At 41.4% G+C, this 23,140-nt stretch overlaps 1 protein-coding gene across 1 annotated transcript in view; it reads left to right on the forward strand.

Moving 5' to 3' along the window:
- Positions 1–441: 441 nt before the first annotated feature.
- Positions 442–23,140, forward strand: part of CNTNAP5 (contactin associated protein family member 5) — an 852,083-nt gene continuing 829,384 nt past the window's right edge. Inside the window, exon 1 of the mRNA XM_024743412.1 lies at positions 442–523. Coding sequence (XP_024599180.1) covers positions 442–523 — 82 coding nt within the window. The remainder of the gene's footprint in view (positions 524–23,140) is intronic.

Raw genomic sequence — 23,140 nt, forward strand, 5'->3', positions numbered from 1 at the left:
CGGGCCTGGCCGGGGGCGGCGCCGCGCGCCACGCTCGCCTATAAGGAGCTGTCCGCCGCCCGGGTGCTGATTCCAGTTCTAGCTGCCGACGAGGTGCAGTCGGCGGTCGAGCGAGCTCGGCGCCTGCCGTTGCGTCGGGTCGGGGTTTGCACCTTTAAGGAGGGGGCCGAGGAGGAAGAGACGAACGAGGAAGGCGAGTGCTGCCGCCGGCCGTTGCGGGGACAGTACCTCCTTCCGCAGCTCCGGAGAAGCCCCCGCCACGGTTTCCGTAGAGCGTTTGGGCACGGGATGGAGTGAAGCCGCGAGTGCCTCTCCAAGGGGGGGTGGGAAGGGGTCAGGCGGTGCAGAGGAGAAAGAGGGAGACAGAGAAAGAAAGAAGAAGCCGCGGCTGGCGCCTGCGAATTTGAGATTCGATTGGGAGGGACCTCTTACTCGGGGGAAATGGATTCTGGACTACGGCTGACCAGCGTTTTCACTTTGTTCTTCTCCGGCTTGTGGCATTTAGGATTAACAGCGGCAAATTGTGAGTTCCAGGAGCTGGGGGCGGGTAGGTGAGGTGGGAAACGCTGGCGTTTGGAAAGACACTCAGCTGTCCAAGCGTGTTCAATTGTGTCTGCTCTGAGCAGAGGGGAAAGGGGAAAAATGCTGACTGGTGTGTTTCTATCACTCTAACCATCCCAAAAGTTAGCAGAGCTCGAAGGAGCCGGCCCCGTTGGATTTCCTGCCCTTCTCCCCGAATCGCAAAGTTCGGGGGAGAAGGGAAGGTTCTCTACCCTCCGCCTCCCGTCAGCTCCGCGTTCTCTGCCTGCCTGGTCTCAGCTGGGGCTTTTCCCGAGCAGGGCCCCCGGTTCAGACTGGATGCACTGGGGGCTGAGCTTCCAGAGACAGAGATGCTCACAGCCACCGCACTCGGTGACAGAGGCTCATTTCTGAATGCGGCTGCCTCGCTCGGATTTGTAGTATGCCCAGTGCCTCACAATCCATGGCTTTCAGCTCTCTCCTAGGCAGAAGGCTCCAGTTGGGGTATCTTGCAACCAATGGTCATCGGTTTAATAGGGTTGGGAGTTTTGGCCTAAGAGTCATGGCCCGATGTAATCAAACCACAAGATCAATGGCTGACCCTGTTATAGGAGGAAGAGCTTTGATGCGCACTCCACCCCCAAAATCTTTGTGCCAAAGAACGCATAATGAGTATGCACTAAGTGTACACTTTGTCGTCCAAGCTCTAACCTCGGCAAGTGCAGGGCATTTAATTTAATAGGCAGGAAGGCTGGACACCTGGGGATGTGCCACCTGCACTGTGTATTTAAAGAACCTAGTTTTTCAAACTCGAATAAATCTCTGGAGCCATCAGAGGTTCAAGCTCAATTGCTCAGCTGCCTCTCTAGGCAGAGAAAGGGAAGTTTTTCCAGCTCTGGAAACTCCTAAATGAGAAAGAATGCAATTAAGCCGTCTGTGTTGTTTCCAAAGATGGTTTATCAAGGTTCCTCAAGCTTCTGGGCGTGCTCCCTTATCTGCTAACCCCCACCATGACCCTCAGAAATATCTAACCGTATTGGAACAGTTTTGATACTATTTTTTTTTGGACTCTGAACCATCACTGTTAGAGAAGGGTAGGAGGACCACTTACTACTTACAAGTTTCTCTACCTCACTTCCCACCCCCTTAGGTCCAAGAGGACCTTAAGTAAGAGATACTTAATCGAGGGTTATACCTCAAAGGCAGACACTTAGACAAATGTTCTTTACTGAGAATGGTCCAAAGCTGAGCCAGTGTTTCTATCTGTGATTGGAAGTTTGGGGGATCCAAAATCGATAGTTAGTGGAAATGTGTTATAAAGATTTTATTAAAGTTTGTATTCTAAGGGAGTGCTGAAGAGGTCAACCTCTTTAAAAAGGAGGAGCCAAAGGACCTTAGTTCAGAAATTATTTCAGAGAATAGGGAGAGACAGGGTAGAATCTGCTGTTTCTCTCCTCTTCCTCCTGTCCCCACATCCTCCAGCCCCTCCTCCTCCTTTTTTTCTTTTTTTAAGTAAAATTGTTCCCATGGTGCTTTAGAAAAACATCTAAGTGGTTCAGTAAGAGGAAGTTAGGCACAGTGCTGAGTTAATTTCTCTACTTCCTAAAACACTAGAGGTCAGTATTGTCCTAATGATGCAAAGGTGTGGCAATGAAATAGCCGTGTTTTTCCTTTAGCACATTTACCTACCTGAAAATAGTGAATATTTTGAAGATCCCTGAAAGAGGGATGAGGAATAAGGGTGAAATAAATAGAACATACTCTATAGAAATATGGTTTGGGCTTCCTTATGTAGCACCTTAAGAGCGAGGAAAAAAAATTATAGCACGGCTTTTTCTGTAAACTAATTGAATTATGGTTAATGTTATGATAATGCTCATAAAACCTAAATGGTATGAGTTTAAGGCTCATGCTTATCATTACTGATGCAGCAATAAAGCTAATTCTGAACATTTAAAGTAAAACTTTGTGATAATGATCTTTAGTATTTCATCAGGGACAGTTTAATTTACCTGTTTCCAATCAGCATTTCAGTTGAATGCACGCTGCTCGCTAAATATTTTGGAGTCAATGTTCCTAAAGTATAATGTTAAATGCTTTTATTTTGCCAAAAAAAATGTTTTAATCCAGTGAACAATAAAATAGCAGCAGAAAATTACTTCTGAATTCAATCCTGGTGGTCTTTGAAACCTATGATGCAGAACCTCGAAGAAAAAAAAAAAAGAACATTCTACAATTCTTCCAGACTTTTATTGTCCACTTTGACTTACTAGTTATCTACAACCCATTAACATTTAGATGCATCTAATGAGGAAAAGAAATCTCCTTTCAAATAGTCAATTTGTGTAAGCTTATAGATAATTTGGAAGATTTTTTCCCAAGATTATTATTTCTATATTTTGAAATAATACTTCAAGTCATTCATGACAGTTGTCTTGGAAACGGATTATTTACCCAAGATGCTCCATGGTATACTTGTGAACTTTGTTCAAGTAAAAACCACTTTTAATTGCTTCCATTCTTCTAACAATAATTTTTGCTGTGTGTATGTAGGATGTGTGTGTGTTTATGTGTGTGTGTATGTGTGTTTAATTTTCTCATAATCTGAGCAAAACTTGGGAATTTAGCTGTAAGGGAAAAAAGAATGCTTACCCAATTATAGATTTTATAAATTTCTAATTAAACAAAATTAAATAAAGTTAGGTTAGAAGGCCAGCTACAGTATAGATAATATGAATCTGTGCAGAGAACATAATTACCCACCAGTAATAAAAACTCTGAAAATTCCCCAATTTCGGATTTTCAGCATATTAAATAGCTATCACACTTCCTTTGAGTTTACCCTGAGGGAATTAGTTAATTTCAAATGTAGATATGATAGGACAATGTTAAATGAGAAACCATTTTACATATAATATCAGCTCCTTTGACACAAGAAGAAACGATGTGACTTGATAGTTGGTTAAAGTGAAACCAGGAGTTTGAAATGCTAGGACTTCTAGCCCTAGTTATGCCACAGCTAAGATGCCAAATGCCCATCAGGTGATGCATCGTTTCTGTGCTCACAGCTCAGGTATAAAATAGCAATTGAGATATGTATCTACTTCCAAATAGAACAGCAGTTCAAATTTTACAGAGGAGATTCTTTGAATAGTAGGTACATTGAAAGACTATTATAGTGGGAGAACTTGCATTCAAAAGATAAGAGGAATGCAGGAGACACTTATAGGGTTGCTGTTCACTTTATTTTACAAGAATTGGATGTTACATGGTTATAAAGAGCCTTCATTCTGACCAATCAGTCACTTTGGATGGTCTCTAAACATCTTATCTCTTTGTTGCTACATATTAGGTTCACACAGATAACAGCCTTGAGAGAGAAATAAAAAACTCTTTATCCCTTTCATCACAGGCAGAACTTTATCGAAAATACAGGAAAATGTCAATCATATTCCTAAAGATCTTCAAATAAAGAGATGCACTGTACCTTGAGTTATCTGAAGCTTACACACAAACACAATCAATACGTAATATTATAAATAAACAAACATCAGATTATCTTCAGCAGGAAGCTGTTTGCAGTATACTTTTTGTGGCATTTATGGCCATCCGAAGTGAAAGAAGCATTATAATGCTCGTTTGGAAGAGTCCTGAAGATTTTTCCATGATTGAATGGGCTCGTCTTTCACCATCCATACGAACTCTCTTGCCTTTCTGTCTGTATAGTCCCCGTCTCCAAACCATATTCATATTTCCACAGCTGAAAAATATGAACAGCTAGACTAGCCATTTTCACACAAGGGTGTAGACTTATAAGAAAGTTAGGTTCTATAAGAATCACCTTACTCACCACCACCTCTTATTCTCATTCTAATGAATGACTGTCTTCTAAGTTGCAGTTTTCTTTTTTCCCTGCCCCTCTTGCCTTTTCTTTCTTTAGTGGGACCCAGTTTCTCTTTACTAGATTGCCTTACTTTTCAGTGTCCATTTGTTACAAAACAAAATAACGTGATATTGTTTGCAATGTTCCTAAAGCCTTTAGTTGGTGAACCAAAGCCCTTTATCTTACATGCCAGAACTCTGCTGAAATATGACCTATATATACAAAGCTAATTATCCTTGTCATATAGGAAAGTGAGGAGATGCTCTAGTTACCTGAAAGGCCAGAATACAAAAGTCATTCATTCAATAAGGCTTTATTTTGAAGCTTCAGTATACTCATTTGGAGCCTAATGACATTTTTTTTAATTCATAGGGGAAACTGTCTTCATTCATCAAAATTCTGACACTTTCTGGCAGATGTCCTTATAAATGTTATTGACTTATAATGATGTTGGTGTATTAAGAAGTTGGATCAAATGATTATTAAGGTCTTATTTGTCCCAATACATTTTTGTCTTTAACAGCTGATGTTGCCTACTGGTCATTCCATTTGGATACTTCTGGGATAATTGTGCTCAAAATTGTTAAGCAATTATATTTAGAATAACAACTTAATAGGGTTTTAATTCCTACTAACTGCTATGCACTTTGTATCTCTCACGCCACGTGCCGTGTTTGCATAACTTGACAAGGCAGCACAGCCAGGTAGACTTTATTAAATCGGGTTTACAGATGACTAAATTTAAGGTTAATCGAAGTTAATAAATTTCCCAGGATCATAAAGCTAAGCAATGAAAAAAAAAATTAGGATCTGGACCTATATCTATCTACTTCCAAAGATCAGAGTCTTTGCAAGATATGAAATTAATTCCCATGCATTCTGATGGGGTCTATGTGTGAGCATCTGTAGAACGTTGCCTTGGGATCTCTGTGGTTAGTCTCTGCAGTCTATCCATAGCAAAGGGCATGGAGGCAGCCGCTTCCACAAGAACCAACTCCTGAGTTATACCTTCAAAAAACAACCAAACAATTGGAATCTAGATTTGATGCAAGATGCCGAACATCACAATGGTCAAAGATAGGAAGCCTCATATCTGGAGGAGAACCAGATGTTTTTTCTTCTACAAGTTTGAGTTTAAAACTTGATAAGGAAAGGGCATAAGCTTGCTGAAGATTTGTGACCACACACACACAACAATGCCATAAAAGGTACCTCTGTTGGCGTCATGTCTTGTAAGTCTATAGATGCCAGACCAAACATATTAATTATCAATAAATAGCAGGTATGAGCTTCCTTTCTCAGCAGAAGGCTGGTCCTGAATGGGCTCTGCCTAACACTCCAAGTTTCATCCCAGTCACTCCTCCCACATTGCCTTATTTCCAGTTTATGGAACTCCGCCGTCCAAAACGAGCCATGTTTTCTCACATCTCCTTGCATTTATTTACATATGCCGTCTGCTTGGTCTAGAATGCCCTTTCACATTTTTATCTTCTGTCACTTTCTCCATCCCCCTCTCCCCCAACGAACACACTTTCCCCAGGCTGGGTCAAATGTCTCTTTATATTACTACTATATTTCCATAACGCTTCTTATAGTCCTTATCTCCCCAACTAGATGCACATTTCCCTGATTATCATATTTTATTTGAATGTCTGTAGTCAGTATCTAAAATACTGGGCAAATGCATGGATGAGAGGGTAAATGAATGGGTTCCAACTAAAATTTTTCATTTCTAAACTAAGATCCTTCTATGGTCCAGCTGCTAGAATCTTTTAAAATGTATTTGTTTTACGGGTTTTTTTTTTTTTTTCAAGTGACAAGTATTACCTATTCTAGTTTTGAAAATGTTAAGAAGATGTTAGCATGTGTAGCTTTTAAGTGAAAGAACAGAAGTTTAGATAATTTGACTGGATATGGAGCTGATAAATGGACCCCTGCCTTTACACAGGGCTGAACATTTCCATGAGTTTGCTGGCATGATCTTATTTCTGTGTCAAATGGCTACTTGTTCCTAAACGAGAAAGTCTCTCCATTCATTTGACCTCAGTACCAATTTGGAGCTAATTTTACTAACTTGCTTTTGCAATTTTAATGAGTGTTTCTTATATAGTCTGAAAAACATAGATATATATTGCTATAAAAGTCCTTCTTCATAGCCCAGGGTCAGTATAAAGAGGAAACGTTTATTTAATGGGGCTTTAGTCATAAATTACTGGAAAGATCTTATTTAATTGCAAACCTACAACACTGCCTGATAACATAATCCTGAGTCTCTGATGTCATCTTCTTAAGCTGTGGTTGGGAGAAGATTTAAGTGTTAAGCATATGTGTGTGTTACATATTTGAAAAACTTGTTGAAGAAATGAATCCCAATGAAAGGTTCTCTTTCTTAAAGTCAAGTTTTTCTGTGAAGCTGGAGAAATAAAGATGCATAAGAAGATAGAGTCCATGACCCCAAGGAACTTTGAACATGAGCAGCCAGAAAAATAAATCTTTAATCACATCAAAGTGATAAATGCTATAATGAAGGTAAGCGCAGAGTGTAATGTAAGGCACAGGTGAGCATCTCAAACTGGCTGGGGCATCAAGGCAGGCTATCTGAGGGAAACCGAGACTTAAAGTCAAATTTTCCAGCTGGGGAAAGGAGGGGAGGTTATTACAGGCTTTCTGTGTTGTGGTGACTACTTGTAAGAGTGGTTCGTAGGCATAAGGGTAGAATGAGAAACTAGACAACTAGGTAAACATGGGAGTCTTTGATTTTTACTGTTATAACTATGGAGAGTCATCAAAGGATTTTGCACATGTGATTAGTTAATAGTAATCAGATTTTTGTTTTTAAAAAAATCGCCGTGTGAAGGACAGATTAAAACGGGAGAAGGCTAGTAGTAAGAAAGCCAGGGAAGAGCTTATTGCATTAACTCAGGTGATAATTAATAAGGGCCTAAGGAAGAAAGTTTCAGAATCTGCAGAGGTCATAAAGAATCAGAAAGAAAATCATGAGCCATGTCAACTCAAACCCTAGGAATCTATGAGCTAGTAAACTCACAGAAGGCACAGATTTGTGGTTAAAATGTATTCTGTAGCTTCTCCCACTGTTTTTGACAAATGAGAGTTATAGATGGCAGAAAAGGTGCTCTGTTTTCTGAAAAGAAGTTCTTCTCAGGGAATACCAAACGACCATATTCTCAGTACAGTATATTTCATATTTGCATGACACCATACAGCCCATGCTGTCTGTATCCATCATCCTGATGCATCCTGTAGTCTGTAAATTATGCTGGTTTTTGTCAGCAGAGTGAGAACTAGTCATTAAGGATGATGCAATTAAATCTCAGCGTCCCATTCTCATCCCCCCTCTGGCAGGGGGGTAAACTAAGGATCATTACTACTATCCGAGGTCGCTCCGTGGAAAAACAAACAGGGGAAGTTGGGTAAGCCATGTTGATTTGCCATCGTTGGTAATTGATTTGCTGGCATAAATTCCATGTCTCTACATTTCTAATTGCTTTTGTGCATATTCTTTGGGGGTTGATTAATGCCATCTGTTCCGTGGATCAGCTGAAGTGATTGAGTTTTTAAAGGACGACAACAGCAATGTTGAAGATAGAAAGTGAAGGAAAATGCCAAAACACAGCTCATGGTGTATATTATTTTTAACTTTCCACCTTTGGAAGCAGATATATCCTTCTGAAGACTGTCCAAGGCAAATAGCAGTCTAAAGAGATTTGCCTAACAGACAGATGCTTGTAGGTGTGAGTCTAGGCTACTGTTTGATGAATATATATGTTCAGTTCCCTTTCCACCCTCCTCCCCTCCCTCCCATTCTTCCTTCCTTTCCCCCTTGCTTCCTCCCTTCCTCCCTTCCTCTTGGTTTTCCTTCTTCTCTTCCCCACTCCACTCTCGGTTATGTGGCCATGTATTTTGGGTATTACCATTGGCTTTTGCCTGATTATGTTAAGGTGGGAAAAGAAGGGAGAAAAACGTCTGTTGGATTCTGGTGCTGCCTTGCATGTGGGCACAGTAACCAAATGTGAAACCTCCATCAAGACCTATTCTAAGGGCAGTCCTGACAGAGATCTGCCACCCACTGCACTTGGGAAAGCCCACTGGATTCCAACGCCCTCACCCCATCTGTCCCCAAACAACTCTTCTGTTAACTCCATTAGTCCCTGAACCTGTAGATGTGAGAAGAAGCCTTTCAATTCATACAGAGAAGCCCTAAGACACAGAGCCTCACTGGGAAAGAAAATATAGGAATTTAAATCTGTACTGAATTCTGCTGGACTGAGAGAAACACACCTTTTCCAAAAGAAACGTTTCTAGAAAAGATAGAGCTGGGTGTTTGAAGGAGGAGAAGAGAATGTTCTGAGTTGGGGAAAGGCAAAGTAGAGGAATGTTTAGAATGTCCAAGAAAAGTGTTACCAACTTCCTGGTTTTGACCAGACTGACCCTCTGTATTACAAGGGTGAACATATTATACAACAGGTGGGCAATGGGGAGGTGACAAGAGGACAGTAGAAAGGGCATAGGTCACACAATTCTGGGTTGATGTGACTCTCACTCAGTGAGTATTTCCTATGGATACTAACATGAGCCCTATAGAATCAGTGTAAGTATAACATGAGTAACTCAGTATAAATCACACATGACGTGGGAATTCAATAATTAGACTTGTTACAATTAACAATGAACCTCAACATGGATTCTCTCAAAATCAGTTACAATAGCCATCAAGGCAGGGACAACTACATTTCCATTCTTTTTTTTTTTTTTTTTTTACATCTTTATTGGAGTATAATTGTTTTACAATTGTGTGTTAGTTTCTGCTTTATAACAAAGTGAATCAGCTATGCATATACATATGTTCCCATATCTCTTCCCTCTTGCGTCTCCCTCCCTCCCACCCTCCCTATCCGATGGAGGGGCTCACTCTCCCTTCATCACAGGGCTGAGTGATTGCCGAGGCAGATGGAAATGTTCTCATTTTAACTCTGATGTCAGGGGGACTGTGGGCAGAATCAGTCCTTACCTTACAGAGACACGTGACTGTCTGGGTTCCTCACTTAGTTGCTGGGCTCTGTCGAGGTGTGATCAGGTATGATCCCTACCTCTGGGCTTTGGCCAGTGAACCTCACAAGGGGAGTGGAGAAAAGAGCTTCCTCTAGAAAAGTAAGGAGCATGTCCCCTGAAAACCCTGAAAACCCTGGCAGACGATGTCAGCCTTAGGGAGAAGCATCCTTGAACAGACCTTGAGAAAAAAAATCAGTGAACCCGAGCAGAAGTATATGTAGTGTTCCCAGTATCCTAAGCTCTCCATTTGCAGGAGACTCGGGCAGAGGGAAGTTAAATCCGAAGGTTCAGAGAGCTGTGCTTTCCTTCTGGGTATTGCTGAAGGCTGCTTTTGGTGTATACATAGTACAAGTGTTCTCTTGTTCTTGTAAATGTTGGGTTAAAATCAGGTACTGCTACAATGCTCCATGCATTATTAATGCTAAGCCACCTTCAAATGCATCATTCTTTCATTCAAAAATACTTATGAAATGGCTACTATGCACTTATTTCTCCGTACATTCATGAAAGCCTGCTGTTCATTGAAAATCAGTTGATGAGGGGGAGATTTGGATTGCTGTTCACATAGTCCAGAAACAACAACAACAAAAGATAGTAGTATCTCTTCAAATCAAAGCCATGGCACCGGGGTCCTCCACTCTAGTCCTGCTCATGGTATTAAGCACCTCTTTCCTCTTCCTGAGTCTTTTCTCTTGCTTCCTTATCTTCAATGTCTCTTCTCCTTCACTCCAATTTGCCTTCTTTTTATTAATTAATTATTTTTGCTGTGTTGGATCTTCGTTTCTGTGTGAGGGATTTCTCTAGTTGTGGCAAGCGGGGGCCACTCTTCATCGCGGTACGCGGGCCTCTCACTATCGTGGCCTCTCCTTTTGTGGAGCACAGGCTCCAGATGCACAGGCTCAGTAGTGGTGGCTCACAGGCCTAGCGGCTCTGCGGCATGTGGGATCTTCCCGGACCAGGGCTCGAACCCGTGTCCCCTGCATTAGCAGGCAGATTCTCAACCACTGTGCCACCAGGGAAGCCCTTGCCTTCTTTTTGATGCTCCTTCTTTTTCTTCCTTCTTCCCACCTCCTTCCCTTCCACATGTTCTTCTACTCCTGTCCCCTCCCTGTCTCTTTTCTGCACCTCTCTCTCTCTTTTCTCTCCCCCTTCCTTCACTCTGCCTGTTTCAATTAACATTTAGTAAATGACTTCTTTTTTATTGTTTTATGGCCGAGGCTAATCCTTTTTAAACTTTGCCATTGAAGTGCTGCTTGACGGAAAAAAGAGTGCGAGGAACCCAGGGGAGTCCGAGAGCTCATCTTCACGTGGCCGCTGAAGCATGTAATTTCTTGAATTTTGTCTTAAACAGACAAATTTGCATTCTGCTCCCTACTACATCCATGTGTATATTATGAGGAAAATATTTTCCCACAGTCTTTGATTAAAAATTGGTGAGCAAAATTGATTCACTTAACCCATGTAAAGGGCCACATACACCCAGGGGCACAGGCCTAAGCTTTTTGGTTCTTTCCCCCTATTTACACCTTCTAGGATTCCTATATGAATGAGAACAACTTCCCTGTCTCTTCTCTCATCTTGGAACAGGTAGCTTCCTTTCCCATCAACTGTGCCCGGTCTGTGGGCTGCAGATTACGCTTAATCAATAATGGGAGGTGAGAAGAGCTTATCAATTCACAGGAGGAAAGGAAACCCACAAGTCCACTTGGTGAAATGGGGCTTTTGGGAGGGGCTGTGGGTAAGAAGTCTGCTCAGCCCCACTCCAAGTCTGCGCCACACTCCATGGCAGTCACCTGGCGACACGCTGCCCCATGCACAGAGCTTACCTTTGAGTAAATGAGCTCTGCCAGGTTACAGGATTGGGGTCAACGAGGGCAGATTGTTTTCTGATTGGAGACGGGCTGAGCTCACCAGGATATTAAAAGAGAGATTAATGCCTCTCCTACAACAATCAGGGACCGTTCGATGCAGTCACAAGAAATGAAACCAGCAGATTGGAATGTCAGAGCATTGAAGATGAGAGATAAAGTTAAGTGATGTGTTTCTTCCCTGGAAGGGCTTCCAAACGTACACCTCGTGCTAGGGGTGGTACCTGATGGGCTCATTCTGTTCCTCCCCACAGTTTGATGTGATAGTTATCCTCCTCCCCATTCTAGGGTGAGCATGTGCCAGCTTGGACCATCAGGTGATTTACCCAGGAGCAAATAGCTTGCAGGCGGTCACCCTAGGATGATAGCGCACATTTCCCTGATTCCAGAGTCCATACTCTGTTACACTCTATCTGCCATTCCCTTGAACCCAAAACTAAGGCTGAGCTGCTCTTGAACTTGAGATGATCAACCTTGCAGACCTTCTCTCTGACCCAGGGTGAGAAATGCCTTATCAGTCTAGACCCACAGGTTCCTCCCGCATGTGCAGGTCATCTTATTCTAACCTTGCAGGCAGCACTTCCCCCATAACTGGAAATCCCTGTGGCAAACCGTTCCTGTAAGTCTGGCTGGTTGTAAAACTTGGTTGTCTTACTCGCTAAAGCCTTTACCGTTAAGGCTCTGTGCCCATCACTAGTGCCCTTGTGGATTCCACGATTAGTGTCCACTGTTAGTGTGTCTGCTCCTGTTTCATGCTCCCTAGAGACCTTCCTCTCTAAGTACAGTATTTTCATCACTCCATCATACTGTACCCCTCCTAGATTTTGTAAGATAGATGTTCTGTTTTATTGTTTGTTTGTTTGTTTTTTTTAAAGTTGGTGCTAATAAGAAAACCCCTCTGTGTGATACTTCGATAATATGTTCTAATAAGGCAAGGACTGGCTTGCATTCAGATCTGTTTTCTGTCTTCGGGCTGCAGAGTTCAACCCATATCCAGCCCCTAACCTCCTTTCACCCAGTGGGGATAGATGGGAGGGAGGGTTTTGAACAAGCACATGCTGAATACCATGACTCTCCACTGCAGACGAGGTCCCATGATGAGCATGTGCTCTGCGGGCCTCAGAGAGTCCGCTTGGCAGAGAAAGGCCACCCCGCACTGCGTCCAACTTTCGTCGCCAGCTGCACGAAAAGCCAGACCCAGGAATTCTGTGCTTTATTCTCCAGCTCCCCTGCCTTTGTCCCTTCGACCTGGGCTATTGTTTGGCTGAGTTTTGAGGTCTCTGTGTCGCCTTGGTCCTCTTTTTCAGCTATTTACGTGTCTCAATGGACCTTCTTGCTTAGGTTTGAAGAGGCTGAGTGATTTGTTCAATGGTCAGCACACTCACAGCTTTGCATCTGTTCCTCCATCCATGGCTGCCATCAGGAAAAAACGTGGTGGATCCCAAAGTCATTAACACTGACTGAGGAAAAAAATCAGTGCTGTGTTCTAGCTCTCAGAAAGAACGAGTGCTCCAAGAAATAAGACCTTAAATATTTAAACTTATTTTAGGAGGAGAATGTTTTGGTTTCTAAAATGAAGTCTTATGCAGAATTTCTATGTAAAATAAATTACACATATGGCGGCTTTGGGGGAAATGGGGAGAGGAGATGCAGAATCCTGTCACTCAGCTGACTCTCCTCTCTCTGATTCTTCATGGAAGTACCACACAAAGCCTTCTGCCTTACCTGTAATTGTAGGAATCTCCAAGTTTATAATTTCATGCAAAGGTGATTAGGCATATGATGGTTTTAGGAAAAGTGGGGGTGGTGGCCTCAATGGTGACCAACACTTGGCTGGTGTGAAGCAGCAAGGCCACCCTGGGTGCTTGCCACCTGCATCTGGTGTTTGCATCAGTTGATGACCTGATGTGGAGGTTATTAAATATTTTAAATATTACCTCTGTCCAGGTGCCCATTTTTAACCCTTTGAAAGTCTGTTTTTTTCTTGTTGCTATTTTATATAAGTCTCAGGGCAAGGGCATCTTATTGGCATTTAGAGATTTGAAAAGATAGTAGCTTGTCAAACAAATGCTTCCTCATTTTGATCTTCTTAATGTGAATAGCCATTCTTAGGTTAAAAAAAGATTATCTTATGAAGGTCCTTGAATTATCCACCTCCATCCCAGATATTCCCTTTTGAGCATTTTTTACTTACTTTATTTTTTATTGAATACAGTTGATTTACAATGCTGTATTAGATTCTCCTGTACAGCAAAGGGATTCAGATATACATACATATATATATACATATATATATATGCATTCTTTTTTATATTCTTTTACATTCTTGTTCATCACAGGATACTGAATATAGTTCCCTGTGCTATACAGTAGGAACTTGTTGTTTATCTATTCTCTACACAATAGTTTGCATCTGCTAATCCCAAACTCCCAATCCATCCCTTTCCCACCCCCCTCCCCCTTGGCAGCAATAAGTCTGTTCTCTATGTCTGTCAGAATGGCCATCATTAAAACGTCCACAAATAACAAATGCTGGAGAGGGTGTGGAGGAAAGGGAACCCTCCAAAACTGTTGGTGGGAATGTAAGTTGGTGCAGCCACTATGGAAAACAGTATGGAGGTCCCTCAAAAAACTAAAAAAATAGAGCTACCATATGATCAAGCAATCCAACTCCTGGGCATATGTCTGGAGAAAACTATAATTCAAAAAAGATACATGTACCCCTTTGACCTTTTCAAAAGAAGGGGATTTCATGTTGGCCATACAGTGAATGGCAAAACAACTACTTGATAAACTGAATTAAAGTACAGACAGATTAAGTGAAAGCCGAGTACAGACAGTGTGCCTGGTTTAGGGACAGTACAGGGGCAGAGAGCTAGCATACAGCTGAATGCACCCTCCGTCATCTCAGGTCTGTATCTCCTAACTTTCATGAGCTCCTCTCAGTGTTCCTTAATGTTAATGAATGTGACTAGACATGGTGAAAGTGCACACACGAAATTGAGTTGTGGCCTATCTGGATTCAATCTTGGTTTCTGGTTCTGGTTGGAGTGTTAATTGTCAGCATATGCTTGCATGTTTGCTTAGTGTACCGTTCAGGCAGAAGATCTAAATAGACATTTCACCAAGGAAGACATACAGATGGCCAAGAGGCACATGAAAAGAGGCTCAACATCACTAATCATTAGAGAAATGCAAATCAAAACTACGATGAAGTATCACCTCACACATGTCAGGATGGCCATCATCAAAAAATCAAGAAACAGGGGCTTCCCAGGTGGCGCAGTGGTTGGGAGTCCACCTGCTGATGCAGGGGACACAGGTTCGTGCCCCAGTCTGGAAGGATCCCACATGCCACAGAGCGGCTGGGCCCATGAGCCATGGCCGCTGAGCCTGCGCATCCGGAGCCGGTGCTCCACAACGGAAGAGGCCACAACAGTGAGAGGCCCCCATACTGAAAAAAAAAAAAAAATCAAGAAACAATAAATGCTGGAGAAGGTGTGGTGAAAAGGGAACCCTCTTGCACTGTTGGTGGGAATGTAAATTGATACAGCCACTATGGGGAACAGTAAGGAGGTTCCTTAAAAAACTAAAAATAGAACTATCATATGACCCAGCAATCCCACTACTGGGCATATATCCTGAGAAAACCATAATTCAAAAAGAGTCATGGGCTTCCCTGGTGGTGCAGTGGTTGAGAATCTGCCTGCTGATGCAGGAGACACGGGTTCGAGCCCTGATCTGGGAGGATCCCACATGCCGCAGAGCAGCTGGGCCCGTGATCCACAACTACTGAGCCTGCGTGTCTGGAGCCTGTGCTCCGCAACAAGAAAGGCTGCGATAGTGAGCGGCCCGCGCACTGCGAAGAAGAGTGGCCCCGGCTTCCCACAACTAGAGAAAGCCCTCGCACAGAAACGAAGACCCAACACAACAAAAATAAATTAATTAATTAAAAAAAAAGAGTCACATACCACAATGTTCATTGCAGCACTATTTACAATGGCTAGGGCATGGAAGCAACCTAAATGTCCATCGACAGATGAATAGATAAATAAGGTGTGGCACATATATACAATGGAATATTACTCAGCCAACACGTTGCATTGACATCTACAGTGTACTCACATATGAGTGAACTCCAAATACTCCTGCTCTGCATTCTTTTTTTTTAATTGGACCTATTGCTTTATTTAATTTAATTAATTAATTAATTAACTTATTTATTTATTTTTCGGGCTGTGCCACACAGCTTACAGGATCTTAATTCCCCAACCAGGGATTGAACCCAGGCCAATGGCAGTGAAAGTGCCAAGTGCTAACCACGGGACTGCCAGGGAATTCCCTGCTCTGCATTCTTAATAAAATAATATGTAATTTATAATACTATATATATACACATATATACATGTACACATACACATATATATAATACATTTGAGATGTTATTAGTTTTCTTTCATGGTTAATATGCCAGGTAGAATTTTACATGTGTATACACTCTACGTGAACTACTTGTTCTGGAAAAAGTCAAAATTTATTATCCCCCAAGGTCAGTACTGACTTGGGTGTCACCTTTGTGAATATTTACCTCTCTAGATAATGAATTGAAATGGGCATTTGGATGGAAATTAATATCTATATACTTTCTGCAATCAAATGTGTTTTGCCACGAGAATGAATAAATGCTGTTGGGAGGCATGCAGACGTGTCCCACTGTGGAGACTCTGTTTCAGGGTGACGTTCAGTAAGCATCCTTTGCATTCTGATTTATGGTGAGTTTGGTTTTTTTATAGTTCTTTCACATGACTCTTTTACCTAATGGACAGAATACAAAACTTCAAACATATTCAGCTTGACATTTCAGTAACATAATCAGGAGATAATGATACATGAGCATATGGGTAATAAGTACACATGGGATTAATGAGCAACTTGGCCTTGGGATTTATTTAGGACACGCTACTGTTACCTGAGAAACAGAGCTCCTTCAACAGTGATCTAATTCAGTGAAGAATACAGGAAGAAACATAAAATTACAAAGTGTTTCCTTTGGTTTTGAGCTGTTGACTTTTTGTTTTGAAAAGAACCTTATGATGTGTCATGTGTTTTGGAGATATGATATATGTCTGTGTGTGTGTGTGTGTGTGTGTGTGTGTGTGTGTGTATGTATGTATTTGTACGTTGCTCACATCTTTCTTAACAAAAGTCAGTGTCTCACACATATCCAGGCATCTTTTAATATATCAAACCAATTTGAAATTCTTTCTAAAATTGTGAGTCTACAATAGAGATATTCCCTGTTGTACTTTCATCACTGTTTTGCGGTATTAAGTAGCAATATATATCGATATATATATATGTTCTGGCTTAAAAAGAACTGGTAAGACATTTAAGTAAAAGTATAGTTGTGACAGGTGCTGTATATATGCACGGTATGTACATATGCTTTTCTCTACCAGTGTCCACACACATTGCATTCTTGGTTTTGTCACTTATAAACAAGACAGATTACTTTAGATGTCATGTCAGAAAATCTTTTCTAGCTGTTAATGGTCTGATGAAAGACCTGGACTTAGGAAAGAATATTATAATTAAGTCCAGACTGTGGCTTTGTAGTCAAGGGACTAAACCACTGTGAAAATTCATTAGTAAAGTTAGTCCGAGAAACATCTGAGCAAGTGAAAAATCTCAATTCAAGGGGAGAATGTATAACTCAACTGATGCTCTCATCCTTGTTGATACATTGTCTGGGGTAAAGATTTCTATGTTTTCTGGATAAATATCCATTTTTGTTGGAAAATTCAATTTGACTTATTGGGTTCCTATAGCTAAGTGTTGTGAGTCTTTATTGGGGAAATGATGTCATTTGGTGTATGGGAAAATAAAAATACCCTGCTTGATAGCCAGTGAAAGTCTCATTTTACACACCACCCAAATCTCATGCCACATTAGAAATGAAAGCCAAGATGGCACCTTGCTTCTTGTGCTGGGAAGGTATGATTCCCGGAAGAAGCCTAAAGACATTGGGAGGTTTCTTTGTCCATATTTGCATGTACATGTGCACACATATGTGTTCAGTGCTTATTAATTTAGCTTGGGCTTCTCTTTTAAAACAAATTAAACCTGGTATTAAATCAGTTGTTCTCAAGTGGAAATGATTTTGCCCCAGGGGACATTTGGCAATGTCTGGAGATGTGTTGTGACAACTGGGGGCTTGCTACTAGCATCTAGTTGGTAGAATCCAGGGATGTTAGTAAACACCCAATAATGGACAGGAATGCCCCCTACAACGGATAACTATCAGCCCAAAATGTCAAGATAGCCAAAGTCAGAGAAACCCTGTTTCAGCTGTCAGTCATTTATGGATCATCATGTATTAACTTAAAAAAATGCCCAACACACACACAGACACACAGACACACACACACACACAGACACACACACACACACAGACACACACACACACAGACACACACACACACACACCTTCCTTCATACACATACAAACACACACACACATACACACACACCTTCCTTCATACACATACAAACACACACACACACACACACACACACACACACACACACCTTCCTTCTAACATCTAGTCTTGTAGAAGGATGTTTAGAGTAGAAGAAGATATACATCCGGTCTTGATTTTGCCACTTACTGGCCATGTGACTTTGTGCTCATCGTTCCACATTTTTCCCCAATACGGGTGATGATATCCACACTGACTACCAGCTGTTGTGAATAAGAAATGAGATAAGGCGTGTCTTTGGAGAAGCTGTATACATATATTTTTGTTATATTGATACTTATTAGAATTTTTATTGTTTAGAGGAGTCATGTCCTGGCTGGACTGTCCCTAAGACTTTACACAAACAAGAGATGACAGGGGTGCTGTAGGCACAATGTGAAGTGGGACCAAGGGGACGTGACCTGGACTGGGAGTTGGAAAGGTCCATTTCACACCATTTTTCAGCAAATACCTGAGGACAGCAAACCCATTTCTCTTGGTCTTCTTATCTCTTCTTTTCCTTTATTATTTTGATGACATGATTCTTCCTCCTCAGACTTCCCACCATCATCTGCCCCTGTTTTGTACATATTCTACTTTGTCAGTGATGTATGTGTAAAATATAATGTACAGAATGGGACAATCATTCCTCCATATATGTTATTCCTGATTGTGGGGACCACAGTGTGACGGCCATAAAAAACCCTGGGTGGCAGAGGAGATACGGGAAGGTTTTATAACCACATAAACCCTTAAGTCTAAAATGAATCAAGCTGGATGTCACCAAAGAGATGTTTAAAGGCCATTATTGTCTCCTTTTTTCCCTCCCACTTGCTGTTTTTACTTAATTAGCCCACAACTGATATAAATGGTTCTCCTCACTTTGCTCAAGGGTATCTTGCAAAATTTCATCTTGGTGGTTTCTCCTAAATTGAGTGAACTATGAACTTTCATCTTCCTTCTATCTACACAGATCTTCCCCCGTGGTCCAGTTCCAGCCCTCTCTTCTCTAGTCCTAATTACTCTTGCTTTCCTCTAAACTCTTAAAGTCTATACATTATAAATTACATCTTTAAGCTCTTAATTACATACTGCCTTTTATTGGCCTCTTTCTTTTGATTCAGAATTCGTCCAATTACAATTCAATGTGAAGAATTGCAGTTTCTATAGTCTCTTTGCATATATTACAAAATATGATATTGTATAGTCTCTTTGTATATATTAATAGTAATATAATAGTAATAGTAGCTACCACTATTGACTGTTTACTGTGTATTAGACCTTGTCGTTCATATACATTACTGCTACTTTATGCCACAAATTTATGTGGTTAATATTTTTTAAGAAACTGAGGTTTAGAGAGGCTAAGTAATCTGCCCACGTCCATACCTCTATGAAGTTGACCTGAGATCCAACCCTGGTTTCTGATTCCAAACTATGTTCTTTCCACTGAGGACAGGATGGTAGACCCTGGCAAGGAGCTGAGCTGCTAATAGTTTCTCAGTCTATTCTGGTTGATTGGAGGAAATCATATCATTTCACAATATTTTTTGAGTACCAGTTACAAACTAGGAACAGCTTTTAGCCTTTGGTGAAAAAAACATGTTCAACACCTGAATATGGACCATGGTAGAATACAGACCAGGGCATCCCACTAGCCTGGAGATCTACCTCCCCAAGGCCTCCTTGTGGAGATAATGGTTTATATTGACCCCTAGTCAGTAGTTACTCTCTCTGCTTTTACTCTTGCTTAAATTTTTTTATAAAGCCCTTGGCTGTTCATATCTCCTCAACTGTTATCATAATGGATGCTGTGAAATGATCACAGCATGTCTGGGGACATCTATCATTCAGGGTGACCTCAGCTCTGAACCCCAGCTTTTCAAATGTAGTTTTAGCACCATCCTCACCGCAGAAGGAAGCAAGGATAATGAGGAAACATACACACACAATTTAAAACAGCACACACACACACACACGATTTAAAATAAAAAATTTCCTGGAGCACCAATTTCATTCAAGGGTTAAGAAATTCACATTAAGGAAAATACAGACATATTCTGGAGTAGAATTTCAAGTCTCATGGAATGTTCAAATGAAACATAAAATTTCAAACATGTGTCTGTCTTCTAAATGTGTATCCAGAAGTTCATGGTTAAGGGTTCACTCTTCTCTGAGTTAGGGACTCCTTAGAAAACAAAACAAAACAAAATAAAACAAAAAAAACTTTATAAAGAGTAACCCTGAATCAATTCCCATGGGCCAACAGTAACCTTTCAGCTTGGTCTCCACTTGAAAATGTCTTTCTCCAAACATTGTGTTTTTTTTGTTTTGTTTGGGTTTTTTTCTTTTTCCCTTAAGACAGAGTTACTAGGTCATGTTATGACACATAATGGTGTCATGGTATGTGTCTTATCTCTCAGCACCCTCTGATTAAGAAAGAAAAACAACAACAAAAACACTGTATGTGCATTGATAATATTAATGCTCACTTTCTTTTTATTCTAATACCAATTTTTAGATATATTTCCACTGTTGGTTTTATGTCTTGGGAAAGAATGTAGAATAAAGTAATATTGACAGAAGCCCCATCCCTCTGCCTGCCCTCCCCACTTATCCCAGCCTTCGCACAGGAAGTCCTGCCCTAGACTCTGCATTAGGACTCTTAAAGATTTCCATGTTGTGTTTAAGAGGTGCTGCAAATCCCCAAAAATACTGTACAAATCAATATGTGTGTATGTGCATCTGTGCATTTTTCTTCAATAAAGATCGTACACCTCACCTGATTTCCAGAACACCCAGAAAATATTTTCGAATGACCCAGAAAAGATGAAGAGGGAAAGACACTGCGAGCCTCACTACCTTGTAGGTCCTCAGGGAGGGGAGGAGGGGAAGGTCTTCTTCTAGATGCCAGTGATGGTGATTTTTTACCTAAGTGTGCATGAGCTGTGTGTTTTTTCTCAGCTCCTGACATGATGGCCATGAGCTCTGGGGGACTGAGGGGAGTGAAAAAGAGTCCCTCAAAGGGGCAAAGCCGTATAGAATATAAAAGACAAGGACAGAGAAGGGAAACTTTAGAGGTTTCACAATTTTGCCGGTGGCCAGATATGCACATCGCAAACAAGGTGGAATTAATATGGATGAACAGTTTTATTACAAAGAATAGAGATTAAAAAAAAAAAAAGCTATTCAGAGCCTATCCCTTTGTCCTTTCTGACCTCCCCCCTGCCATCTCTCCACAAAAGAGAAAAAGACAGACAAGAACAGCTTAATATCTATAATTTGCAAGTCTCTGAATATCCACCAGAAAACAGCTGTCCCCCACTGAGAAACCACCAAAACTTAATCACTTTCCATTGCATTGGAAGAAAGATGGCTGAGGTATCCATTTTTTCCTGAAAATGTCAGGTGCCCACATCAATTAACTAATCACACTCCTACCAGGTCAAGTTACAGGATGAGGTACATTTCATGCAAAAGAAGATGACAATTGGGTTGTTAATGCTAAGGGGACTTTCTACAGAGAGAGATGAAAAATGATGTCACCAAGGCAAAGGCACTTTATGTCCCCTGAGTAATCCTGTGCCTTGTGAAGAGGAAATGAGTGTGGGGACAGGCTGAGGAAGGTGATGCAGCCATGGGCACACATTTTTTATGAGGTTAAAGAATATACTGGAATGGCCTTAAGATCTCCAAAGTAAGAGATTCCTTTGATACTGAAAATTCAAAAATCCCTAAGACTGGGCTTGAGAAGGCAGCTTGTTCAAATCCTCCTTCCTCAGCATCTACTATGGGCCTGAGAATTGAGTCCTAACTATGTGGCAGCAATAATAAGAACAAGGAAAATGATGAGGAAGACTTAAAATTTATGGACACATTGCAGACCAAAAACAATTCTGTTCTTTGTATCTATTAGCATAGTTAATCTTCCTAATAACCCTGCATGGTAACTATATGTTTAACCCTAGTTTATGGATAAGGAAACAGAGACACAGAGAGGTGTCTCTCTGTAGAGGAAATCAGGTGAGATGTATGATCTTTATTGAAGAAAAATGCACAGATGCACATACATATTGATTTGTGCCATATTTGGGGGGATTTGCAGCACCTCTTAAACACAACATGGAAATCCTTAAGAGTCCTAATGCAGAGTCTAGGTGTCTCAGGTGAAGAAACTCAGCCAAGGTTTATCACTGATGCACAGAGATTGGCTGGGACCATATTCCATATCATTATATTGGAATTCAGCTCTAGAAGGGATGCTGATCCCTAACTCTGGTGTCTCCAACAAATCAGGCAGAAAGGCTGTAGTTCAACTGGACTTCAGCCTATCACTCTGGAACATTCCATGCCTTGTGGCATTGAACTCAGCCTCACTGCTATCTCATTTTCTCCTAGGTCCCAGGTGCATTCCAGTGAAGTCAATGACTCAAGTATAAAGTATAAGATTGTTAAAAAAAATTCGGCTCCATACATTTTAAAGATCTTATTGACTTTATGCAATGATTTATGAATGGGGCAGCATCCCATCTAGCAAATAGAAAGGTGCTCTGAGGAGCTGTATAAGATGGACGACTTTTATAACCAAAAGGAGGCAGAACAAGGAAGTTACTAGTAAAGAGTGGACTGTTTTAGGCAAGGTCACCTTCCTTTGGGGGAAAGCAGGGGTCTCCTAGTGCTGAGAATTGAGCACTGACTGCTGGCCAATGACTGGTTAAAACTGCATTCCTGGGAAAAGCTGAAACGGTTAGGGAACTGTTGACCGAAACGTCCTGCCTTAGCTAGACCCACTTGCCTGAGCTGTCTCACAACAGGAGGTCCTGATAAGGAACATGGTGATGCCACTGAAAACTAACCAGGAGAATTCGGGAGGAATCAGAAGGAAGGAGGAGACACCAGCCTCCCAGAAACCCTCACACTGGAATCCACCTTGGCTGAGCAATGTGCATGCCACCAGGAAGGACCCTGAGTCAGACCAAATGTGGGCCAAGCAAGATGATTGGCCAGAGACAACCCGGAAACTAACCCCATCACCATAAAACCCAAGACTGTGAGCCACGTGGCAGAGCAGTTTTCCTGGGTTCCCTTACCCTGCTGCTCTCCACCTGGGCCCTCCTTCCAAGTCTCTTGCTTTGTCAGCGCGTGTGTCTCCTCGGACAATTCATTTTTGAGTGTTAGACAAGAGCCCATTCTCGGGCCCTCGAAGGGGTCCCCCTTCCTGTAACAAAACTGCAATTAGTTTAGGCATTATGCCTTGGTTTGGTGACACAGGCTTAGCGCAA

This window comes from Neophocaena asiaeorientalis, unplaced genomic scaffold (assembly GCF_003031525.2).
Source record: "Neophocaena asiaeorientalis asiaeorientalis breed wild unplaced genomic scaffold, Neophocaena_asiaeorientalis_V1.1 scaffold187, whole genome shotgun sequence".
NCBI lineage: Eukaryota > Metazoa > Chordata > Mammalia > Artiodactyla > Phocoenidae > Neophocaena > Neophocaena asiaeorientalis.